The sequence below is a fragment of the Salmo salar genome, chromosome ssa09 (genome assembly GCF_905237065.1).
Source record: "Salmo salar chromosome ssa09, Ssal_v3.1, whole genome shotgun sequence".
NCBI classification, from domain to species: Eukaryota; Metazoa; Chordata; class Actinopteri; order Salmoniformes; family Salmonidae; genus Salmo; species Salmo salar.
In genome coordinates, this window is record NC_059450.1 from 69,143,269 (window position 1) to 69,169,063 (window position 25,795).

Here is a 25,795-nt window from a genome sequence, read left to right on the forward strand (position 1 = left end):
CAATTGAGCCTGGGGACAAGGTTAGTGGGTTTACTATGACAAAGGTAGTGCATACAGGACATAATTAGTGCCATGTTGGGTTTTCATTAGCAGACATGATAGAGGGGTTTCAAAGTTGAGACACACAAAAAGTAAAGCCATAGACTGAAATATCCCTTTTTGATTCCCTCTTTATTTCAGAAAAACAGCAATGTTTCACAGTCACAGTTTCTGGCCCATGCTAGGCTGTTGCACAGTGGCAAGCCATCCACTCACATGGCAGAACAAGCCACTATATACAGTACCGGGGTCACAAGTTTGGACACATACTCATTCAAGGTTTATTTTTTATTTTTACTATTTCCTACATTGTAGAATAATAGTGAAGACATCAACTATGAAATAACACATATGGAATCATGTAGTAAACAAAAAAGTGTTAAACAAATTAAAATATATTTTATATTTGAGATTCTTCAAAGTAGCCACCCTTTGCCTTGATGACAGCTCCGCACACGCTTGGCATTCTCTCGATCAGCTTCATATTATCCTACAATGTAAAAAAATTCTACAAATAAAGAAAAACCATGGAATGAGTAGGTGTCCAAACTTTTGACTGGTACTGTATATATCCCATACAAAAAGTGCCTGCAAACATTCGGACAGACAAATTGAATTATCCCACTCCTTAATTAGGAATAAGCTTACATTCACTTATCAATGGTCTCAGTGCCTTTTCAATATGCCTAACATAGCAAGTACTCCAATATATAAAGTGAGGGAAGGAAAGTGAGAAGAACTCGTTCTACAACAAATCTGTAGAGTACAGTGAGAGCCTTGTATTGGCCTACCGATTATTTTAACTGGTTTTGACAAAGTTGAACATTTATTCATGAATCTAACACAAACGAATAAGTCATATAATTTGAAAAGCAGACAAAACCATATCAGCACACTTTACTGAGCCATCGAGCGCTGAATTAACTTATGTAATCACACAAGACTGACTTAAGTAATAATGCAACTTTCATATGATAACAACAACAACACACGACTGTTTATACCAGGCTTGGAGAACAGATTATACACTCAAAAAATTGCTTTTTTCTATTTCAGATACAGCTTCACAATAAGCTATAGGTCACCATTAAATGAATTGTCTATCTAACAGCTGTGTATTCTATAGCCATGGTGTGGAACTGAGGGAAAGGCTCTACAACAGAGGGTGTGGGAGAAAGTAAAGAGACAAAAATGTCTGCCTTGTGAAATATTGCTGAATAGCGATATCATGAAATATGCTAGAGTCTAGCTTAAGCGACATCACTGAATGTAAAAACCTGACCGACTCTCATCATGCTCATTTCCCAATATGAATCCCATGTCTGTCTTGCAACTGAGAAGGTTTGTTCAATGTTAACACTCTGACTGCATTAATAAAAGGTCTGTGGATCACCAGCTGGAGGAAAAGAGGAGGAATACTGAGGTAGTCTACTGTGTCTCGTCTCCCAAAAACAAAACAGTGACTCAGAAATAGAGTCCCCGATCACTATGGCTTTGAGAGTTAAATACTTATGTTCACATTGGAATTGCCTCAACAAGGAAAAACCTGAGGATAGTTAAAGAATACTGGTCACACCAAAACCACGCCTTGTCCTGCCCAGTCCTGAAGCAATTAGTGGTTGACTTGGTGGCTAAGCATCAGATGTGTAGTATTGCATTGGATGATGATGAATCAGGAAACACCATTGGAGTGAATCTAGTGTGAAGTTTCTTAGGTGAAGTAAACTAGGGCATGGGGAGGAGTCAAGGGCATGACCACGGTGCAAATTACAGGGGAGCTCCCCTATAAGGAGAAAATAATGATCATTTGAGTTTTGGTGATGTAGTCGATTGTTATTTTACCCTATTGAAGTTGATATACGATCAGGTGTACTTATCTGAAGCCTGTATGTGTTCATGTGTGTAGGCCTACCGGTGTTCAAAGTTAATTGTGATTAACATTGTAGTCTAGTAGGTTGACCCTATGTGTTAGGGTGACCATATGTCCTGTTTTTTCACGGGACAGTCACGTTTTTCAGCCACTTTTCAGGTGTCCTGACTTAGTCACAAAAAATGTCAATTTCTCCCGTTTTTCCCATGGTGTAAAGTACTTAAGTAAAAATACTTTAAAGTACTACTTAAGTATATTTTTTATGAACTTTAACTTCACTACATTACTAAAGGAAATAATGTACTTTATACACCATACATTTTCCCTGACACCCAAAAGTACGTGTTTCATTTTGAATGCTTAGGGCAGGAAAATGGTCCAATTCACGCACTTATCAAGAGAACATTCCTGGTCATCCCTACTGCTTCAGATCTGGTGGACTCACTAAACACAAATGTTTTGTTTGTAAATTATGTCGGTGTTTGAGTGTGCTCTTGGCTATCCGTAATTATTATAATATTTTATTTAAATTGTGCTGTCTGGCCCTCCCAAGTGGTGCAGCGGTCTAAGGCACTGCATCGCAGTGCTTGAGGCGTCACTACAGGCCCGGGTTCGATCCCAGGCTGTGTCACAGCCGGCCGTGACCAGGAGACCCATGAGGTGGCGCACAATTGGCCCAGCATCGTCCGGGTTAGGGGAGGGTTTGGCCCGGCTGGGATGTCCTTGTCCCATCACGCTCTAGCAAGTCCTTGTGGCGGGCCGGGCGCCTGCAAGCTGACTTCCGTCACCAGTTGTTTCCTCCGACACATTGGTGCGGCTGGCTTTCGGGTTAAGCGAGCAGTGTCAAGAAGCAGTGCGGCTTGGCAGGTTCTTGTTTCAGAGGACGTATGGCTCTCGACCTTCGCCTCTCCCGAGTCCGTACGGGAGTTGCAGCGATGGGACAAGACTGTAACTACAAATTGGATATCACAAAAATGGTACTGTCTGATTTGATAAATAAGAAATTTGAAATTATTTATACTTTTACTTTTGATACATTTTAGCAATTATATTTGATACTTTAATATATTTAAAACCTTTTATACATTCGTTTTACTCAAGTAGTATTTTACTGGGTGACTTTCACTTTCACTTGAGTCATTTTTTATTAAGGCATCTTTATTTTTACTCAAGTATGAAAATGCAGTACTTTTTCCACCACTGCGTAGTTCAATTTATACTTCCCATTCATTTGATCAGAATTGACATTGATTGCATTCCAACCCGACAAAACGTAGGGTATAGGCTAGCGAGCCAATGTGTCATATCGTCAACCAATCACATTGGGTCAAATTCTGCCAGGCCCAGTTCCAGCGAGCTTGTAATGGAGAGCTAAAAAAGTTAGTTAATATATTTTGGCAAACTTGTGTAACTTTGGCAAACAGTTATATTCTCCTGACGTCAACCAGGAATGTTTCCATGGCCAAATATTCCCAGATTATTATCATTTAGCTTGCCCGGTGTGATGGAGAGGGACTTTTTGGGGGAGGAGGATTTTTGGGGGGTGTTGTACATCTAGAAAAATATACCAGATCATGTATTTTTCCATAAAGCAGGCATTATCTGAATATATACACAGATAATTCCCTAGACCAAGACGGGAAGATAAGTTTTATACTACAGATCAATATTCAATATCAAGGGTCAAAGTGTGTGGTGGGGTCAATGAAAGGGGGGTTGGGGAAGGCACATCCCCTCTTCTCCCTCAGGGTAGAGAAACTATATCATTCAGGGGCTCCAAGTGCTTACTGTGACGAATAGAAAGAAGAAGAAAAACATTTGACATAAATACACAATGTATCAAGACTGGTACATGACAGACCAGACAGAAAAAAGTTACACAAATAAATAGGCATCTATTCACCAGAGAAAAACCCTTACAGGTTCAGGTTTGACTCCGTTACACTACACCCACAAAGGAAAATGTTGCTTACTAATATCTTAGAGAAGTGGCTACAGGAGGCGACTGTAGTAAAGCTCAGTACCTGTCAGGTGGTTCTACTGCATCTGCATCCTAAGCAGCCGTCGCTTGCCCTGAAGACAGACGGTGAGATCACGTTACATCACAATACTATGACTAGCACTGAAGTGACAGTATCCTATTAACCTAGATTTCTAAATGTGAACTCCCAGTACTACCGCCACGGCTGTTGCATCATCATCATTCATGATTTTGTTATTGAAAATTATCTATTTGAACAAAATATATAACCATCTGTGCATTTATAGACAGTGTTAGTCCTATTTTTAATCTACTCATCCAACTAATCAAACATTCTATTGATCAGTTGCATGCTGTTAGTTGTCAAATTACCTGTTACCTCAGCAGCAGGGGCCTCATCATCATCTGGAGATGGGATGATCCTGCCAGTCATGGGGCCGACCCCCAGGACTTTGGGCCTCTTATCAGTCTTGGCTGCACCCTCCAGCACCACGACAATGTACTCCTTTTTGGGCGCCTCCACAGGTGCCACCACCACAACTGGGACAGCCTCCACTGCAGCTGGGGCCTCTTCCACCGCGGCCTCTTCCACCGCAGCCACTTCTAAGGGTGGAGCCTCTTCTACGGGTGGGGCAGCTGGGGCCTCCTCCACTGCAGCCTCCTCCACTGCAGCTGGGGCCCCCTCCACTGCAGCCTCTTCGATGAGTTCAGCCTCAAGTGGGGCAGTCGGGGCCTCTTCCACTGCAGCCAGGGCCTCCTCCACTGCAGCCGGGGCCTCCTCCACTGCAGCCTCTTCGATGAGTTCAGCCTCAAGTGGGGCACCCGGGGCCTCCTCCACTGCAGCAGGGGCCTCCTCCACAGCAGCGTCTTCGATGAGTTCAGCCTCAAGTGGGGCAGCCGGGGCCTCCTCCACTGCAGCCTCTTCGATGAGTTCAGCCTCAAGTGGGGCAGCCGGGGCCTCCTCCACTGCAGCCGGGGCCTCCTCCACTGCAGCCGGGGCCTCCTCCACTGCAGCCGGGGCCTCCTCCACTGCAGCCGGGGCCTCCTCCACTGCAGCCTCTTCGATGAGTTCAGCCTCAAGTGGGGCAGCCGGGGCCTCCTCCACTGCAGCCGGGGCCTCCTCCACTGCAGCCGGGGCCTCCTCCACTGCAGCCGGGGCCTCCTCCACTGCAGCCGGGGCCTCTTCTATGGGTGCAGCCTCAAGTGGGGCAGCTGGGGGCTCCTCCACTGCAGCTGGGGCCTCTTCTGCGGGTGCAGCCTCAAGTGGGGCAGCTGTGGCCTCCTCCATTGTAGCTGTGGCCTCCTCCACTGTAGCTGGGGCCTCCTCCACTGCAGCTGGGGCCTCCACTGGGGCAACCTCCTCGACTTCTTCTACAATAGGCACAACCACTTCTTTGACCACTTCAGCGACTGTTGTCACCTCCAAAGCAGAGGCTGCTGCCAGAATGACTGGTTCCACTGCAAAACAGAACCCAGCGCCCAAACATCACTCACGCTCATGTTACAAAAAGACTGACTCACAATTTATCTCCAACTCAATCAACATAGCACATATGCACCCAGTGTGACAGGAGAAAGGAGATCCAGGAAAATATAGTGAGTTAGACATGCCAACGTGAACATTGTAGAAGTCTGTGTACAAATCCCAAGAGATGGTGAAAGACGCATTCTTGTTTAAATAGTGCAGTTTGACCAAAACCCTTACTGTATCAGCCCACACTGTGTGGGTTAGGGAAAATACACAGACCAACACGTAGCCATTAGCCAGACAGAGGTCACAGGGAGAAGACAGACAAGGCAGCTTTCCATGGAAAAACATGACATTAGTTAGAAAAAAACTAAGATTTGTACAGACATAGGTGTTAGCTTGTGCTTCTTCAGATAAAAAGGCAATCCGAATGTGTTGAGACTACTTTTAGGTCATCCTTGCATTTTTGTTGCGTTTGCATCAACATTGTACAGACCAAGGTGTACTTTAACCATGCATTGACCTCTACTGCATGCATCACTTGCTCCCCAAAAGTCTCATATCTAAAAGTTCAGCTGGACCAGTCATTAAAACCTCTATTGTTGCACATTTTGGTGAATGATGCAAAGCAGAAATGCATTGGACCAATGCCGACTGTCAGGCTATGGCAAGAATGTACCCACCAGAGCATTGAGTGACCGCAAAATAATGGGTGGTTTTGAGAGAGTTAGGATGGAGCCAACTGGTGCAGAACTTCAACATACAGGGTAGCAGTGGCATGGGTGTAGATGGCAGGCATAGAAAAAAAGGCGCGGTGACAGGAAAAGCATTGAATGGAAGAGGGTACAGGAAGCAGTAGAAGTAATGAAGGAACAGTGTGTGGAATAGCAGTTAACTGTACATGACAATTCCCCATATGGTGCATGTGTGCAACACAAAATGCCTTTAAGTGTGAACGAGTCATTTCTAATGTGAATAGAAGACATTCCAAAATAAGTAATCAGAACATACAGCAAAGACAGTACTTCTGCATGTTGTCCAAAATCCTTCATAAAAAAAAGAGGCCACCTCAAATAAAATAAAATGCCTTCCTGCCAAATATCACAAAGGAACACACACCAAATGGGATAATGGTTTGATTTCAAACATTGGTCTTGACATTTTTTCACAACTAGGGAGCTTTTCTGATATGTGTCCTGGGCTAAAGTAAATCATTTGTTGACTCATGGGGCAACAGTGCAGAGGTGAATGAACTCTAGTGTCAGTGTGGTGGATTTATCCCTAGGTTCTCCATGGTATAACTAGCATAATATTAGATCAGAAGTGTCTTGTCATTTGTCCTCGTGATGGAAACCATTGTTGTTTTGGAAAGACTTTGTAGGGCACCCGAAAACCCTACAAGCGTAGCGTATTAGCACAAGCAAACCAAACCCAGACAAATTCAACACGGGAGGGGGATCTTTCCAGTCATTTTATTGTATGGCTCGATGAATTCCCTTAATCAATTACACGACTACTCACTGCGTTAGCTAGTTAAAAAAAGAGCAAATCTGAATGACCACACTTGGTTGATTTCCTCACATTTTAACCTTGCGAGGTAATTACCTCCAAGTTCCAGTTTTACAGTTAAGAATGAAAATACATGGCAACAGTTTGTTTTGTTACAGTTACAGAGCTTGGACAGGTTTCAGCATTGTCTGTACTAGCAGAAGCCATCACACGGCTGCATGAGATGTACAGCGGGTTAGGTTAAACAAAGTTAACGTTACATCGGCATGTACCAACTCCGTGATATCTGGCAGAGAAGCATAAGTTAAGAGGCTTAAAAATGTACAGTTGTCAATGTAATATCTCCCAAATAAAGCCTGAGTATTAGCGGTTGGTTGGCCGTGGACTGGTCTTACACATTACAAACAAAATAAGATAATCAAATGGCGCATTCGAGGTGTTTTCCTGTTTGTGTTTGCATGCGGCATCGGACCTCTGAGGTAAGGCAGGGGAGAGGTTAAAGGGCATTGATACGTGCGGTCAGTGGAGCTTTGTAAACAGTGTTTGAGAAGAAGAAGGGAGAGAGGGAAGGGGTGAATAAAGATAGTTTAGAGGAGGAAATAAGCAGGTTTCTCGTCACATTTCACTATGGGGGGGGGAACAGTGATTTGCACTATTGTGTATTTCTATCCTTACTGTGATATGAGGTTGAGATGGATGACATCACTGCCACTTTCTAAAAGGTCTCACAGCGGTGATCGTCTGCTGTTCTGATTGAATTCACTGGTAAAAGCTGTTTTAGCACTTTTACCATCTGCTGGACTCACAACAAATATACTGTACACAGTCAGGAGATTTTGAACGACAGAAAATCAAACCTCACAAAAACCTTGAACCTTGAAAACTCTGTCTTCTAGCTTTTCACACTTTCACTTACAAAATCAGCCATACCATTAGTTACTCTCTGCCCTCTAAGTAAACTCTAATAAACTAGTAAATAAAGTGTTCTCTTCGAGAGAATAAGCAGTATAGCTCTACAGTGGTTTTAGAACCAGGTGAGATCAGTGTTAGATTCTGTAGTGGTATTCTATAGGTAAGGAACAGTGTACACATAACCTCCATGTTGTTGCTGGCCTATCGGAGTGTGTGTTGGGCTGGTGGTGAAGGACAGTGTGTGCCTCCCTGTGGTGTGTGTGCGTTACTCAGCAGCAACAGCAGCCTCTGGGGCTGCCTCCTCCTCTGGGCCCGTACCGTTGATCTCCTCCTCCGGCTCTGCCACGGCAACTGCCTCCTCAGCAGCCTCTTCCACGGCCACTTCCTCTGCTGCTGTCTCCACTTCATTTGCCACCTCGACGACCTCTTCTGCGACCTCAGCAACAGCCTCTGCAATCTCCTCCACCACAGTCTCCGCTTCCGCTGGTGCCACCTCGGCCTCTACTGCTGCTGCCTCCCCAGCAGGTTCTTCAGAGACTGCCTCGGCTGCTGCTTCTGCCTCGACTGAGGCCTCTTCCGCGGGTTCTGCTCCGTTTTCCGCCGCTACAGCCTCCTCAACTGCAGCCTCCTCTCCAGCCTCTTCTGCTGCTGCCGCCTCCTCCTCCTCTCCTCCCTCCTCAGCAGCCTCCGTTGCTTCATCCTCTCCTCCCCAGGCTGCTGCTTCCTCACCTGAAACAAAAGAGAGAGAGAGAGAGAGAGAGAGAGAGAGAGAGAGAGAGAGAGAGAGAGAGAGAGAGAGAGAGAGAGAGAGAGAGAGAGAGAGAGAAAAATATATGAATCAGTAAAGATGGCATCAGCCTTTGAAACACTGCCTGAGTAAGCTTTACAACACGAAATAAGAGTATTTGCAGGGCATGTGAATTACCCTACTCACGCCCACATAACACTAGCCTATAATATAACAGAATATTCCGATGAAGTACTATTTCTATGTTTTTATCTTAAATCATCTTTACATTCATTACTTATCATTTAGCTGCCGTGTACACAACCACACACTGAAACAATCACACAACGCATCACACACGCCCATGCCACTCATCTTACCACACCTCCGGCTCATACCACACTCCACCTGGAAGGGGCAAACAAATCCCTACAGAAGAGAATTCACTGCAGAACCACATGCAAAGCCCAAAGAGACAGAGAGAAAAGGAGGGGAGAGAGGGATAAAAACAACAAAGGGAGAGGAGCAAAATGAAAGTGACATAGGGAAGGTATACAGGATCAGGGGTTAGAGGTCAGAGGGTGGACTGAGGGGTGAGGGGATAAAGATGGTGAATCTTACCATCCAATCAAAGCTACCAATACCTGGAAATTCCAACAATAACAGACAAGCCAGGTGGTTGGTGTGCATTTCATTTTAAATTGAGGCAGTCTGTCTTTTTACACATTTATCCATTAACATGATTCCATCCTGGAAGACGCCACAAAAACATGAGTTCATCAAATAAAAAAATACATAGAACGAAGTGTCCAGAGGAGAAACGTTCAGAAACAGACAATAGTTGAATGTATGGGACGTAGCAGGACTTGTTCGGTCATACAGGAGAAGGAGGAAAGTAGGAGATTTCCCCCTTTTCAGATTCATCCAAAGAGTCCCCTGACGTATAGCCAATTTAGTTTTACACTGAAAAGAGTAAAAATAGGAGAGCGTTAGCGCAAAAAGGAGGAAGAGAACCTTTAACTTTTAACCCAAAAAAGGACTTCAAATCAGATTACAATTTCAACATTATCAAATACGCAAATTTAACATCAAAGACTATGATCATCAAATCCCTACAGGCTTATCTCATCAAAATGACTGCGCTGATAATGCACTGATAATGCCAACAGTGAATTAGCATTCTGGGTTTAAAGGGGCACTAAGATGACATCACCTGTTTCCGTTTGACGAGTGGCGTCAGTGTGCACATTGAGTTTGGTAGGGAATAAAGACTCTTTAATAAAGAGGTACAGGTTTACAAGAGGTTGGGGGGGGGGGTTAACAGTGAGAGAAGAGGGTTTGAAGGGTGGGCACATTTTGGGGTGGATCGTACAGTAGGAAAGGAGTAGTGTCAAGGAGGGGAGCCCCCTGTTCTGATTAACAGGTATTTCAGCCAATAGGACCAGGTTAGGGTCAGACGGGAGAAGCTGGGTGGGGTGGGGCCAGAAAGGAGAGGCTGGGTTTCCTACTTTCAGAACCACTCCGATAAAAATGTCTATATCAAAGTCATCAACAGGAGTAGGCCATCTAGAGTTTACCATCTAGAGAAAGCAAGACATTGTGTACAGGGAACAGGTCCTCCCAAATATTACCGTCAATAGAAGGTTTTCCACCAACTACATGCTTTAGGTCCCCTAACAATATTTTCTGCCAATGACAGAAAGCTAAGACATTGGGTTGTGAAACTTCCAAAACTAAGTCCAGAAAATCAGAGCACAGAACCTGTTCTTGACCCGACATCTTATCCGGGTGTCAATTTAAATAAATGGGTAATCTGTCTCAGACCGTTATGCCAGTTCTACTATGCATAAATAGAACGCATTTAAGGCCAGAAGTTTGGAAGCACACATTGCTGATAAATTGGCTGAAAAATTTAGCAGATGAGGCAAATGGCTCAGGCAGTTATTAACCAGAACAGGGAGATCTCAGAGTGGGCGTAAGAATCTATGTGATTGGTGCTCTGCATTGACTAACCAATGAGGATTTAGGAACCCTACAATGAGTGGAGACATCATTACTAACTATACTGTAGATTATCATCATGGCATTTCACAGCATTAGGCTCAATCATTGAAATGCAATACATGAAGACTCCACTCATTTCAGAGCCCATGAATCCGCTCCTTTTCCCCACCATTGGTCCTCAGAATTCTGTGAAATGCAGTTTTGTGAATGTATCTAGAGAAAAATCTAGGTGTGAGTGCACCAATAGAGAAACATACATTTCAAGGCAATCAGTGAGAGAATAATCAAATCCATGCCAAGGTACCCTTAGTCTAAGACAAAGTTTCATTGGTCATTCAGGAAGAGAGTCATTTAACAGGCTGTGAGTTATTATAAAAATGAAAGACATTAGCCAGTAGAGCCACACATAGGCACTCACCCTCCTCTTCCTCATCCCTGCCTGAAAACAGACACAGAGAAGCACAGTGTCACAGATTTACAGGGTTTTATATGGATTATATACTGAACAAAAATATAAATGCAACATGTAAAGTGTTGGTCCCATGTTTCATGAGCTGAAATAAAATCCATTTGCACAAAAAGCTTATTTATCTCAAATTTGTTTACATCTCTTAGTGAGCATTTCTCTTTTGCCAAGATAATCCATCCACTTGACAGGTGTGGCATATCAAGATGATTAAACAGCATGATCATTACACAGGTGCACCTTGTGCTGGTGACAATAAAAGGCCTTGCTCCCCAGTGGGTGGGCCTACGCCCTCCCAGGCCCACCCATGGCTGCACCCCTGCCCAGTCACGTTAAATCCATAGATTAGGGCCTAATGAATTTATTTAAACTGACTGATTTCCTTATATGAACTGTAACTCAGTGAAATCGTTGAAATTGATGTGTTTATATTTTTGTTCAGTATAATATAGGCTATGGAGTATATGGATTAGAGATCTACACAATGATCCTGCTGCATGTAAACTCAGCAAAAAAAGAAACGGCCCTTTTTCAGGACCCTGTCTTTCAAAGATAATTCGTAAAAATACAAATAACTTCAGAGATCTTCATTGTAAAGGGTTTAAACACTGTTTCCCATGCTTGTTCAATGAACCATAAACAATTAATGAACATGCACCTGTGGAACGGTCGTTAAGACACTAACAACTTACAGACGGTAGGCAATTAAGGTCACAGTTATGAACACTTAGGACACTAAAGAGGCCTTTGTACTGACTCTGAATAATACCAAAAGTAAGATGCTCAGGGTCCCTGCTCATCTGCTTGAACGTGCCTTAGACATGCTGCAAGGAGGCATGAGTACTGCAGATGTGGCCAGGGCAATAAATTGCAATGTCCGTACTGTGAGACGCCTAAAACAGCGCTACAGGGAGACAGGATGGGCAGCTGATCGTCCTCGCATTGGCAGACCACGTGTAACAACACCTGCACAGGATCGGTACATCTAAACGTCACACCTGCGGGACAGGTACAGAATGGCAACAACAACTGCGGAACGCACAATCCCTCCATCAGTGCTCAGACTGTCCGCAATAGGCTGAGAGAGGCTGGACTGAGGGCTTGTAGGCCTGTTGTAAGGCAGGTCCTCACCAGACATCACCGGCAACAACGTCGCCTATGGGCACAAACCTACCTTCGCTGGACCAGACAGGACTGACAAAAAGTGCTCTTCACTGAAGAGTCGCGGTTTTGTCTCACCAGGGGTGATCGTCAGATTCGCGTTTATCGTCGAAGGAATGAGCGTTACACCGAGGCCTGTACTCTGGAGCGGGATCGATTTGGAGGTGGAGGGTCCGTCATGGTCTGGGGCGGTGTGTCACAGCATCATAGGACTGAGCTTGTTGTCATTGCAGGCAATCTCAACGCTGTGCGTTCCAGGGAAGACATCCTCCTCCCTCATGTGGTACCCTTCCTGCAGGCTCATCCTGACATGACCCTCCAGCATGACAATCCCACCAGCCATACTGCTTGTTCTGTGCATGATTTCCTGCAAGACAGGAATGTTAGTGTTCTGCCATGGCCAGCGAAGAGCCTGGATCTCAATCCCATTGAGCACGTCTGGGACCTGTTGGATCGGAGGGTGAGGGCTAGGGCCATTCCCCCGAGAAATGTCCGGAAACTTGCAGGTGCCTTGGTGGAAGAGTGTGGTAAAATCTCACAGCAAGAACTGTCAAATCTGGTGCAGTCCATGAGGAGGAGATGCACTGCAGTACTTAATGCAGCTGGTGGCCACACCAGATACTGACTGTTACTTTTGATTTTGACCCCCCCTTTGTTCAGGGACACATTATTCCATTTCTGTTAGTCACATGTCTGTGGAACTTGTTCAGTTTATGTCTCAGTTGTGGAATCTTGTTATGTTCATACAAATATTTACATATGTTAAGTTTGCTGAAAATAAACGCAGTTGACAGTGAGAGGACTTTTTCTATTTTTGTTGAGTTTATATGAATGAGGTTGTCATAGTATATCTGTCTGATCTGTACTCAGTTATGATATTGGCATGGTGTTTTATTGTCCCCCACGATGAAATCAGGGAGGGGACTGTGGATCTGTCTCCATACGTCCGTCCGTTCGTCAGTCACATGTGATATCTCAGACAGCACTGGGCCGATTTGGACGAAACTTGGGTGAATGATGAGTCTTGCCATAGAGATCCGTCATTTACAAAATTACACTGATTGGCCCAAGTCGGGAGCTATAGTAATTAACTGAAATGTGTTAGTCACACGCAATCTCAATTGGCCCCATGGGGGGGCGCTGCATCATTCGTGGGGGACGACATGTTTATTGTTGCCTTGTTTATCTTTTCACACGTGTATGAGCGTGCATGAGCGTTTATGGGTGAGATAGCCGTGCGCTTATGTGATGATATCTGTGTAGTTGGAGTTTATCGTCATGGTGAAGCCTGCCAAAATAAACATCCATTACAGGTGGACAATAAAAGCTAGTTATATATCTAATCTCGTGTTTATACAGCACCAGTAGAACGATATGGTCCTCCCCCAGTTTCAATAAATAACCAACTCCCTGGCCACTGTTGGATGACATAATAGCTGCAAGCATAAATAGAATAGTCTTGGACAGGAGAGTGTTTTTGTTAGCAGGAAGTGATTTTGGCAGAGAGGAAAAGGAGTGATAGTGGGATACGCAGGTCTCCGACAGCTGCCTGGACACTGGACAGCAATGACTTGGTTCGGCCAGAGAACGTGAGGGGGGCTGGCCTGCTTGGCTAGAAGTCCATGGTGGTCTGGCCAAAACTACTGATCGCTTGTTATTTTCACACACACACTGTTGTGTTCTCCTGTAGATTGGGCTGGGTTGTCCTGACCCGCGGGCTGGCCTGTCCGTGTCAGAGTTAATAATACATCATGACAGGAGACACCCTCAGTATGTGTGTGTGTCTATTCTAATGAACTCAGCAGGATTTCCACTGCAGAAGGAAGGCTCTCTCAGATGAGAAAATAGGACACACACACTGAATAGCCATGTTACAGCTTTAGGAGCATGAGCGTGTGCGTGTGGTCCTTCAGTGACACTCCTCGGACATAGTGAAATAAGTCAAGGATTATCCTGGCCTCCTGTCCCACAATCTCTAGCTTGGATCACATCCCGCTTTCTCTCACACACAGACAGGACAGAGCTACTGTGCCAACCATGACTCACGAATAGAGGGCTTAGGCCACTGTACTGAGCGGGGGGGGTTGGCAGCTGGTGGGAGTGTAGCAGGTTTGTATTTTTTATGCGTCAGTTGAAAATGCATTGCAACAGTGGACAATGAATAGTTACAGTTGAAGTCGGAAGGTTACATACACTTCGGTTGGAGTCATTAAAACTCGTTTTTCAATCACTCCACAAATTTCTTGTTAACAAACTGTAGTTTTGGCAAATCGGTTAGGACATCTACTTTGTACATGACACAAGTAATTTTTCCAACAATTGTTTAGACAGATTACTTCACTTATATTTCACTGTATCACAATTCCAGTGGGTCAGAAGTTTACATACACTAAATTGACTGTGCCTTTAAACAGCTTGGAAAATTCCAGAAAATTATGTCATGGCTTTAGAAGCGTCTGATAGGATAATTGACATCATTTGAGTCAATTGGAGGTGTACCTGTGGATGTATTTCAAGGCCTACCTTCAAACTCAGTGCCTCTTTGGTTGACATCATGGGAAAATCAAAAGAAATCAGCCAAGACCTCAGAAAACAAATTGTAGACATCCACAAGTCTGGTTCATCATTGGGAGCAATTTCTAAATGCCTGAAGGTACCACGTTCATCTGCACAAACAATAGTACGCAAGTATAAACACCATGGGACCACGCAGCCGTCATACCGCTCAGGAAGGAGACACTTTCTGTCTCCTAGAGATGAACGTACTTTGGTGCAAAAAGTGCAAATAAATCCCAGAACAACAGCAAAGGACCATGTGAAGATGCTGGAGGAAACAGGTACAAAAGTATCTATATCCAAAGTAAAATTAGTCCTATATCGACATAACCTGAAAGGCCTCTCAGCAAGGAAGAAGCCACTGCTCTAAAACCGCCATAAAAAAGCCAGACTACGGTTTGCAACTGCACATGGGGACAAAGATCGTACTTTTTGGAGAAATGTCCTCTGGTCGGATGAAACAAAAATAGAACTGTTTGGCCATAATGACCATTGTTATGTTTGGAGGAAAAAGGGGGAGGCTTGCAAGCCGAAGAACACCATCCCAACCATGAAACACGGGGGTGGCAGCATCATGTTGTGGGGGTGCTTTGCTGCAGGAGGGACTGGTGCACTTCACAAAATAGATGGCATCATGGGGAATGAAAATTATGTGGATATATTGAAGCAACATCTCAAGACATCAGTCAGGAAGTTAAAGCTTGGTCGCAAATGGGTATTCCAAATGGACAATGACCCCAAGAATACTTCCAAAGTTGTGGCAAAATGGCTTAAGGACAACAAAGTCAAGGTATTGGAGTGGCCATCACAAAGCCCTGACCTCATCCTATCGAACATTTGTGGGCAGAACTGAAAAAGCGTGTGCGAGCAAGGAGGCCTACAAACCTGACACAGTTACACCAGCTCTGTCAGGAGAATTGTCACATGTGATATCTCAGACAGCACTGGGCCGATTTGGACGAAACTTGGGTGAATGATGAGTCTTGCCATAGAGATCCGTCATTTACAAAATTACACTGATTGGCCCAAGTCGGGAGCTATAGTAATTAACTGAAATGTGTTAGTCACACGCAATCTCAATTGGCCCCATGGGGGGGCGCTGCATCATTCGTGGGGGACGACATGTTTATTGTTGCCTTGTGGAAGGCTACCCGAAACATTTGATCCAAGTTAAACAATTTAAAGGCAATGCTACCAAATATTAAATCAGTGTATGTAAACTTCTGACCCACTGGGAATGTGATGAAAGAAATAAAAGCTGAAATAAATCATTCTCTCTACTATTACTCTGACATTTCACATTCTTAAAATAAAGTAGTGATCCTAACTGACCTAAAACAGGGAATTTTTACTTGGATTAAATGTCAGGAATTGTGAAAAAGTTTAAATGTATTTGGCTAAGGTGTATGTAAACTTCCGACTTCAACTGTATTTACAGTGAGTGTGTCACAGTCCTTAGCGCCAGGACCAAACCCAAACCGTGTCTTATCCAACAACCTGTCATGACATGATGGGTTAGTTGAGATTGGGAGGTAAGATGGTGGGTGAGATTGTGAGGTAAAATGGTGGGTGAGGTTGTGCGGTAAGACGGTGGGTGAGGTTGTGCGGTAAGACGGTGGATGAGGTTGTGCGGTAAGACGGTGGATGAGGTTGTGCGGTAGACGGTGGCTGAGGTTGTGCGGTAAGATGGTGGGTGAGGTTGTGCAGTAAGATGGTGGGTGAGGTGAGACTGACTCTTGGGAGGCCATGGTTTGGGCGACCACACGGTCTTGGGACGAGCGTTGATATCCGCTACACGGTCGTTGAATCTGGCGTGGTCTGTGGTCACAGTGCTGTATGTCTGTTGGAAGAAACACAAAGAACATTTTAAACGCTCAAAATAGTAATATCTTCACCTCTACCAGAGAAATCTATAAAATTATTTTGGAGGGCAACTTTAGCCATGTCGACCTCCCAGGTGGCGCAGTGTTCTAAGGCACTGAATTGTAGTTTTAGCTGTGCCACTAGAGATTCTGGATTCGAGTCCAGGCTCTGTCGCAGCCCGGGTGCGACTGGGAGACCCATGGGGCGGCGCACAATTGGCGCAGCGTCACCCGGGTTAGGGGAGGGTTTGGCCGGCAGGGATGTCCTTGTCCCATCGCGCACTAGCGACTCCTGTGGCGGGCTGGGCGCAGTGCACGCTGACGCAGTCACCAGGTGCACAGTGTTTCCTCCCACACATTGGTGCGGCTGGCTTCAAGGTTAAGTGAGTGCGGCTTGGTTGTGTTTCGGAGGACGCACGGCTCTTGACCTTCGCCTCTCCCGAGTCCATACGGGATTTGCAGCGATGAGACAAGACAGTAACTACCAATTGGATACCACGAAATTGGGGTGAAAAACAATACATTTTTTAAAAAAGACCTAAAATAATAATAATAACTTTAGCCATGTCACATAATAAAATAGAACGCATTCTAGAGTTGTAAAAGGTTTATGAAATAGGCCAGTCTGGTATTATAGTTTATCTCTAAACTACGTCATCTGAACTCAGACAGATCAAACTAAAATGGCCAGGCGTAGACTCACGTATGCGATGGCTCCAGCGAAGGCCCCGCCACACAGCAGGGCGTAGACAATGTTATCACCAGTACCACCGGGGACTGACGACATTTGTCGCCGTGGCAACACTGCTAAAAAAAATAAAAAATCATAGCACAACTCACCCAGCCTTCAGAGTGGTCATCAGTGAGAAGGAAACATGGTAGATGTAAACAGGATATTCGACATTTGATCTTGATCCCGCCCTATAACCCTGACTCCCCATTAGATTGACGTAGACCTAATGCATCAAAACAATCCTCAGAAAGAGTGAGACGGAAGCGTGAGGACAGAGGCTTTGTTGAAGCACAATCCCTGGCTGTTTATTGGATTGGGTGGAATGCGTTTAGGTGTCCAGGAATGTGCCTGTCAGAGCTCATTTGCCTCCAACTGAAATAGACTTCAGTGGTCCTCTGGTAGACCTTCAACCAGAGTTACACTGGGCAACTTTTTCAATAGACTATTGTAAAATAAAATAAAGTAAAATACAAGTTCAATCAAATTCTACCTAAAGTAATTTTCCTAGCAGGTCAGTGCAATAGCAACATTCAAAAGCAGGTGAAATGACCCACCACCAGTATTCACGTTTTTTTTTTAAATCACTCTCTCCAGACGCATATTTTTTTGATGATACTCCGCACAAGGTGGTGCTGTGTCATTTGACGTACTTCTTTCACTTTGATTGTGTTTTCCCTGAGTGCCATTACATCAGCAGGAAAACACTGCAGCCAGGCACTTTGTTAACAACTTCAAGACTTGGACCATAGTCACAGATTCCTGCTAATGCTGTTGTAGGTCAGTGCCATGCCCTCACTGCAGACAGGCACACAAAAACTAGACACGCACAACACACAAAGACGGACACAATCGTACGCACACACTTACTACACAACAAGCACGCACGTCTAGAACACAGACAGACATCAAACACATGACAGAAGTCTACTGTACGGACAGACTGTCACAGAAACAGACTTCCGGCTTTGCCACAGTACTAATAAATCTGTCAAGTAGCTACAGTTGAGAAAACTACCACGAATCACAAGTGTCCAGTTTCACTTGTACAGTAAACAAGCACAGTCTAAACTAACCGGAGAGCCTGCATGCCTTTCACAATCAGTGCGCAAAGTGGGGGACCAGTTATTTTAGGCCCAAATAAAGTTGATAATTTAATGGGGAAAAAGGCAATAGGATTTTATTTTAGACATAACTAGTCCCTGTTGGTGTCAATTTCCTCTTGATCCTGATAATTAGGAAAGAACAGTGTCGCTGTTTATAAATGGGTTCTAACTACATAGTACGTGAGTTTCTCCTTTCAAAACAACAACATAGGGATTGTCACTGTACCCTGTTATTTATACCAGCTAATCTGTTAAACCCTCACAGGAGTTGCAGGGTTAAGGTGGTGTGGGATTGAGAGAGTATGAGGGGTTGTGGGTCATAAAATTAAACTATGATACCTGCTCTGTGTGCCTTAGTACTGGTCAAGGGAGGCGAGTGGGCAGGGAGGGTCCCACTGCCATGAGAAGAGGCCCATACTTGCATGTAGATGTAGAAATTGATCAAATATATTTTTTTTTATAACTAACCCAAGATAGACCACAGCCTGTTGTTTCCAAAGGGAGCAAATGGATCATAGTGGGCAGAACAAGCAAGGAGGTGGGGCAGAGCCAAGCATGAGCTAGCGAGATCCTATTGGCATGTTCTAGTATTTATCTGTATATTTCTGTTAAGGAACTGAAGTGCGTGTGTAATAACTAAATTCGCCCTTGCAACCCTAAACATTGCACTTTTTTTTAAATTTTGGCAAAGGGTAAAGTCCACAAAACTTAGTCGACCTTGTTTGTAACAGATTCTAGTTTTGGGAACATTGAGATCAAATGTTTCATCGGTAAGAAAATTTGCAGAATATCGGCCAAAATCCATCTCGCTCCATCTTCTCCCACTCCCAGACACTGGGCTTCCTCTCATCACCAAATTTGATGGTGAATATGAATGGCAACCGGATGCTTCATATGTACACATCCGATGAAACATCTGGCTCATTGTTCCATCTGTGGTTGTATACTGTACAAACGCAAAGCAGGGGCCGGTATTGTTGCGTAATCTCATAAGCGGCCACCAATGGTGTCTGACAGAAGGACACCGGACAAGCTCGCCTTTGAGTGTGTGTGTCAATGGGGAGAACGCTGGGCCAAAAGCTCAAGGCACGTCATGTTGCTATCGTTGCCTAGTCCTTGGGCATTTGTCCAAGAGCAGCAAAACCACGTTCTGCAGGGGCTACAGCAAATTACGAGCAATGCCATGTAAGCAAAGGGTGTGGACATTCCACTAAAATGTGAAGGTAAATAGTGTAAGGTAAAGCCGTTGATAATTTAATAAAGTTCCAAATATTAAAATGGACCTTCTCAGAAGCTGACGTTATGTCAGCCTAAATATATGTGTAAGTACAGCATATGGTTGCCTGAACTACTAATGAATGCTGACTCCGGCTTTGAAACACTGATTAGGCCAACCATTTTTTGTTCAGAGAATGCAAGTTCAATGGTGCGCGCTCCCGTGGAGGCAGCTATATGACGAGAAACGCGTGCCTCTGTCCGCAGTCTATACATTGAGACCATGGTCACATCCCGTGAGCAAACGCATGAACCCTATACCTATGCCATCTTTGACATAATGAAGGTCACACACTATTCGTGTTTAAAACCACAAACGTTATGTAACGAGCTTCAATTAATTGATACATTCCCTTCCAATTGCGTGTTTCGTAACTATGGTTAAAATGGATCATGTGAACACCTAGGCCGTGCAATCGCCCTCAATACAAAGTGACAAGCTGCCATAATCTAATGATTGGAGGGGATTTCAACGATTTACTGGCACAGTAGGCCACCGCTGAGTCTGTATAGTAACACCGAATTCATTTCGGAACAAAATTGTTAGGATACTTTGAGCATGAGATTACTTGAACATGGAGAAAACAGGACTTTCCCTTTAAAATGTAACAATGCTACAATAAAATGATCAAAATAAATACAATGAAAAGATTCAGAGCATCATTGGTCAACATTCCAATTGACCTTCACTTCCCTTGTCCTGTAACACCGGTGCCATCTTTCATATGTGGGATGCGACTGTGTCAAAAGCCAAAACACATGAGAACAAAATGTTCTCTTCTGAAATGCACGCATATTCCTCTGCCACTAGCCTATCCTACAGAGGAATGAAAAACCAACAGGCATACACAGTTGCCATCTTGTATCATGTACAAATGTAATGTAATTAGATCTCTCCATATTTTGAACCCATCATGTAAATACTCACCATCTCTAGATAACTGTTGGGCTACCTTCCTTGCCAAAGTCCCATATTTTTGCCAAGCCGCTCTGCAGAGAAACATCGCCGCTCGCTATCCAAAAACCACGGTAGGAATGCAGCGTGTGCCGGAGCAAGGGAGGGCAGAATGAATGGCGTGAGCTGGTCGTGTGTGAGAGGAGCGAAGGAGAGCCCTGTCTAGCTTGCGCTCAGCGCTGGATGTGTGTCTTCTCAAACGGTTCTTCACCTCCCCCTTTTCTCACGCACAAGGGAAACGGTCAAACGTCAAGCACGTGGAACCTAAACACAAACATATATTTTATTTTATCGGTGTGTCTTTCATTTTTTTAATGTCTTTCCTGTACGTTTGTTATGAGTGCATCCATTTTACGAGTTCAATGTACGCACCCAAACCCCTTAGTCGATTGACACACGGTTGCATCAACCTAAGTAACATCATTTTAAAACTCCAGATCAAAATCCGTCAATTTCAAGTAGAGATACTGTAAATTGATTCGTAGGAGCAGGAGGAGGCGAGTTTGATAAGGTCTCACCCCGTTCCTGTACAAAGGACCGAAGACAGCCTTTGAACAAAGTGACTTTTTAATGTGTTGTGTTTTTCATGTCATAAAAATGTTGAACTTTTGTTAAATAATTTATACACATTTTAAATGGCTTTTACAGAATTGGATGTTTTACATAAAAAAATACTTTTATTTATGGTTGTTTTTATTGGTTTTAACAACATGTAATATTCAAATGCTGTTTTTATGCTTTATGACGTTTTTATGTGTAAAAAATGAGGTACAAAATATATATGAGCTGTTTTAAAGGAAATGCGATAATAAAACTTTTCCAAAATAAAAAAATGTGTTTTTTGCATTGGATACGTCGTAATCTGTCGATCTGTCGTTCTTCCATTTCGGCGGTGAAAGGTGGCAGAGCTAGAGCTGTGTTTGTCAAACCATGAGTCATCCCGAAAATTGGTTTTCTTACAAAAACGTCTGTAGCTGTCGAACAGTTTGACCAACAAACTATTATGACCACTCTATGGAAAGGGGAGACTCTCACAAGTAGTGTCACAGGACTCGTCTAACTTTAAAAAAAAAAAGTATGAAGGAAGTTTTGTGCCTACCCACAAAAAGGGGCTATATATATATATATATATATATTTCCTTAACTGTTTTATATCTTCTAGATATAGGACAAAAACTTCAAAACCTATGATATATTTTTTACTCTTTTTTTTGCCATTTATGCACGTGTTATTCAATGTTTTTCTCTGGGCTATTGTAGTAAAGGTCAAATTAAACGTTTATACCTAAAGCGTCCTAAAATTCTAAATCAAACAGCTCAATGATCCATAGTATGACCATCTTAACCTTCCTGTTGTGTTCTGGTCGAATTGGACTGATTTACAAGTTTTCTCTCTGAAAAATGTAGTTCATTTAATCTGATTGTCATAAGGTTCCATGACTTTGTCCACACAGGGCATCTGAACACCCAAAATACATGTTGATGATTTTCATTACATTTTGGGTGTTTTATTTAACTTTTGTACACCTGTGGTGTTCCTGGTCAGAAATGACCGGTCATTAGAAATGAATGGGTGAGACTACAATTAGTGTATAAAATTGAGTTCAGGCACATGCCCATTCATCAGATGGACACGCTTCCTCTCCCAGACCCCCACATGCATGTCTGTTTGAGCACACACACACACCTCACTCCCCTTCTTTGCTTCCATGTCAACCCCCACGGGAACCTTTCCCCAACATAATATTTTCCCCACGGGAACCACACTTGTTGGCATTCTCACAAACAATCGCAACATTGTTTCAATAATATATTGAACTTTTCTCACTGCTCTGGTACATTAAGCTTTTTTGAGGCCTTGCTCATAATTCATTCTGTGGTAGCACAATGACCAAACGATATACTGTTTGTGAGGCTCTTGATCATATCTTTGATCATGACACTGGTGAGGAGGAGAGAGGCCAGGAAACTGACAGTGAAGTAGTCTGTGATAAATAGTACAATATGTTTAATCTGAGTATTTGTTATAGTCAAACTAATCCATACATTATGCTTTTTTTGATCAAAAACGAGTTGTATGAGCTCAGGTCAATGAAGCCTACAGAACATAAATAGCAAATAAAGTTAAAAACGTGTAATTTTCACAAGATCTTAAGTTGATAAAAAAAAAAAAGATCTAACACAACATTAGGTGATAATATATGTATTATTATGTATTTATAATCAGCTATAATGGGGCAGTCATTTTGGACCGGGAACACAGAATGAATTAACAAGTAACGAACACAACAGGAGGGTTAAAACAATTCCATGTCAGCTTAGAACCCCACTTTAAACCAATTTAGGCAGACACTCTGTTCAGGTTCAGGGCATTGCATTACACATTTCCGGGGGCGCCGTATGGGGGAAGTTAGGACGATTCTACGGGTCTGTGACTAACACTTGCCCTAAAAAAATATTAGAACTGTCACGTCCTGGCCAGTATAAGGGTTAATTGTTATTGAAGTTTGGTCAGGACGTGGCAGAGGGTATTTGTTTTATGTGGTTCGGGGTGGTGTTTTGGAAAAAGGGTGTTTGATTTAGTATTTCCGGGTTTTTGGGTTATGATCTTTGTTTACGTATTTCTATGTTTATCTAGTTAGTTGTATGTCTATTTTTGGTTAATTGGGGTGGACTTCGAATTGAAGGCAGCTGTGTGGTGTTGCCTTTGATTGGAAGTCCTATATTAGTTGGGTGTGTTTGTTTGTTTAATTGTGGGAGATTGTTCTGTGTTTAGCCTTGTGCCTTGCCAGACTGTCTGTATATCGGTCGTTCACTTGTTTTGTTATTTTTGTACGTTAATTTTGGGAAGTTAATAAATGTCAAGATGAGCTTACACATACCTGCTGCGTTTTGGTCCTCCATTACTGACGAAAACCGTGACAAGAACATTAGGTATATTTTTTTCAATATTAAATTATTAACCTATCATCATTAATATAATATTTTATTTACAATGTGCTAATACAACTAACGTTTTCTTTTTCATTTCTTGTTTTTGGCTAAAAGTAAGCATCCAGAGAGCCCCCAGAGAGCCCCACCCGCCCTCTATTTACATGAAATGGTTCGGTCCTGCCCCCAAACCAGGTGCGAATGACACTTTTTTTAGCAGTGAATTGCGAGTGAGGAGTGCTGGTGGAGCATCATGTCTCAGCTTCCTAAAGAAAAATCTGGCTTCCAAAAACAAAAAGAAAGAAAAGAAAGAAAGGAGAGAAAAAAGAAAGGGCGACAGTATGTCACCCAATTTTTCACAAAGGAAGGTGGGTGTAGTCTGTGAGTGTTGGAAATTATCCTGTTAGCTTAGTCCATAGTGAAACAGGCTACTTTTGCTCCCCTAACATTACTTACTTAATATCTTCACAGACAATTCTGAGTGTTTACATTTCGCTCCTCTTTTAGCCGACATTTAATCAATGCAAGCAAACGTTTAGCAAGCTATTCATACTAAATCAGTTGTCCCTGCCTGGTGCCAGGCCCAAGGGATGTAGCTTTAGGCATAGCAGCCCTGTCTCCCCATCCCCATACCCCTGACCCAGCCCTACTCCCACCTGAAGAAGGAGGTGAGCAGCATTGTGTTGAATGACATGTTAGTTGGCATAATTGCAGGTACTGCAATGCATTGAGGATAGGAATGTGATTCTCCAGTCAGGAAAAATCTCTCTTGACACAGAGGCAGTCAATATCAGAGCCTTAAATGAAGAGATGCAGGCTCTTAGAGATGGATGGGAGTCTCTCCTGTCTGAGGCAACACTGATTGCTACGCAAATGGATGTTGCACCTCAATTTAGCAAGGAACACAGCCGCCAGAGGAAAAGGAAGAGATTCCATGATGAGACCTCTCAAGAGGAGACAGCTCAGGACAGTGCAGCAACAGTGTTTTGGAACACAGTGTTTTTTTACTGCTATGAACAACATCATAAGTGACTTGAACACTAGGCTCCACACCACTGCAAAAATTGTAGTATAATTTTCTGCTGTTCTGAAAGTTGGGCAGATTAGTGAGGATAAAGTCCCTTCTGGGTGCCAACCACTGATCATGAAGTATTACAGAGATCTTACACCTGAGTTTCAAAAGGAAGTAAGACACCTGAACACTGTATATGCTGCCACTTTCCCCCATAACTTGTCCCCTCTTGGTCTCCTGATGGCAATTAGTAAGATGCAGCTGCAGAGCATTTTTGGACAAGTGTGCATTGCTTTACGTATAATTTGCACACTGCATGTGACTTGCTGGTGGCGAGAGAGCTTTCAGTAAACTAAAACTGATTAAAAAAAATATTTGAGGTCCACTATGTCCCAGGACAGGCTTTGTAGTCTTGCCATGCTGTCCATTGAAAGTCGGTTAGCTAGAAAGCTGGACTTCAAAGACTTGATCAGTGACTTTGTTAGCAAGAAGGCTCGGAGCTGGGTTCTTGGTGAGTAAGGCTGAGGAAGGGCCAGTGCTAACTGTTAAATGGCATTGTTATGGATATTGGATCACTACACACGATGCCCACAGGCTGAGAACAAGACTGAGAACAAGATATATCTCAAAGTAATGGCTGGATTGCCATAAAATTTGTTGTGCACAATCAAGACCCCAAGTGGAAGAAACCTATTGATTTGATGACCACTTGACCTTTTCTCTAGCGCCACCATCAGGCTTTTTCATTTTTCATTTCCATTTCCACTTTTACAGCTGCTTATTTTCTAGTTGGTATGTTTACTTATTTCAAAAATCTGCTGCTGATTTTATTATTTTGTTTGTTATATCATTCTATAGATGATAATGTTCATTTATTTTAATTGAAGAGGTTCATGTAAATTTAAGTAATATTTATTTTAAGTTATTCATTAATGTTAAGAGAATTTTCCATTCAAGAATTTGACCATTAAAATTACATTTAGACTGTAAAAGATGGCCTTTAGCACAATTCTTATAGAGGGTATCAGTCTTGCATCAAATAGTGAATTCCACTGTATGCAGAATGCTCCATGCATGTCTGCAGTGTTATATTTTCACAGCTCACTGTCAGTAAATATCATGCAGTAAATATTGGACTACAAGAGAGTTGCAAGCCTGCAAAGGTAGAGTTATTTAAAGTTTTGAATGGGTCGATTGGGTTCTGGAGGTGTGTGGTTACAGCAATTGCGCA

General features: G+C 43.3%; 1 protein-coding gene across 12 annotated transcripts; it reads right to left on the reverse strand.

Annotated features, from left to right (window-relative positions):
- Window positions 1-152: 152 nt before the first annotated feature.
- LOC106611779 (fibrous sheath CABYR-binding protein) lies at window positions 153-20,957 on the reverse strand. 12 transcript variants are annotated; one of them, XM_045723901.1, is made up of 10 exons: window positions 20,595-20,941; window positions 17,259-17,362; window positions 16,428-16,533; window positions 10,929-10,949; window positions 8,098-8,508; window positions 4,843-5,348; window positions 4,789-4,809; window positions 4,270-4,680; window positions 3,934-3,982; window positions 153-3,696 (listed from the first exon to the last, which is right to left on the reverse strand). In XM_045723901.1, exons 1-9 carry the CDS (start codon window positions 20,668-20,670, stop codon window positions 3,947-3,949), a joined length of 1,692 nt encoding a protein of 563 aa, XP_045579857.1. In that variant the 5' UTR covers window positions 20,671-20,941; the 3' UTR covers window positions 153-3,696; window positions 3,934-3,946. The 12 variants fall into 12 exon arrangements, with proteins under 12 accessions (XP_045579857.1, XP_014067822.2, XP_014067825.2 ...); XM_014212347.2 differs by having other exon boundaries at window positions 4,270-4,809; window positions 20,595-20,944; XM_014212350.2 differs by having other exon boundaries at window positions 4,270-4,848; window positions 4,933-5,348; window positions 20,595-20,943.
- Between the last annotated feature and the right edge of the window lie 4,838 nt (window positions 20,958-25,795).

Coding starts and splice junctions, on each gene's coding strand:
- LOC106611779 (XM_014212341.2), bottom strand. CDS start 20,670: ATGTTTCTCTGCAGAGCGGCTTGGCAAAAATATGGGACTTTGGCAAGG. Junction 16,534..17,258: donor TCGCTGGAGCCATCGCATAC/GTGAGTCTACGC, acceptor TTCTTCCAACAG/ACATACAGCACTGTGACCAC. Junction 5,349..8,097: donor GCCGGAGGAGGAGATCAACG/GTACGGGCCCAG, acceptor TCTGTTTTGCAG/TGGAACCAGTCATTCTGGCA.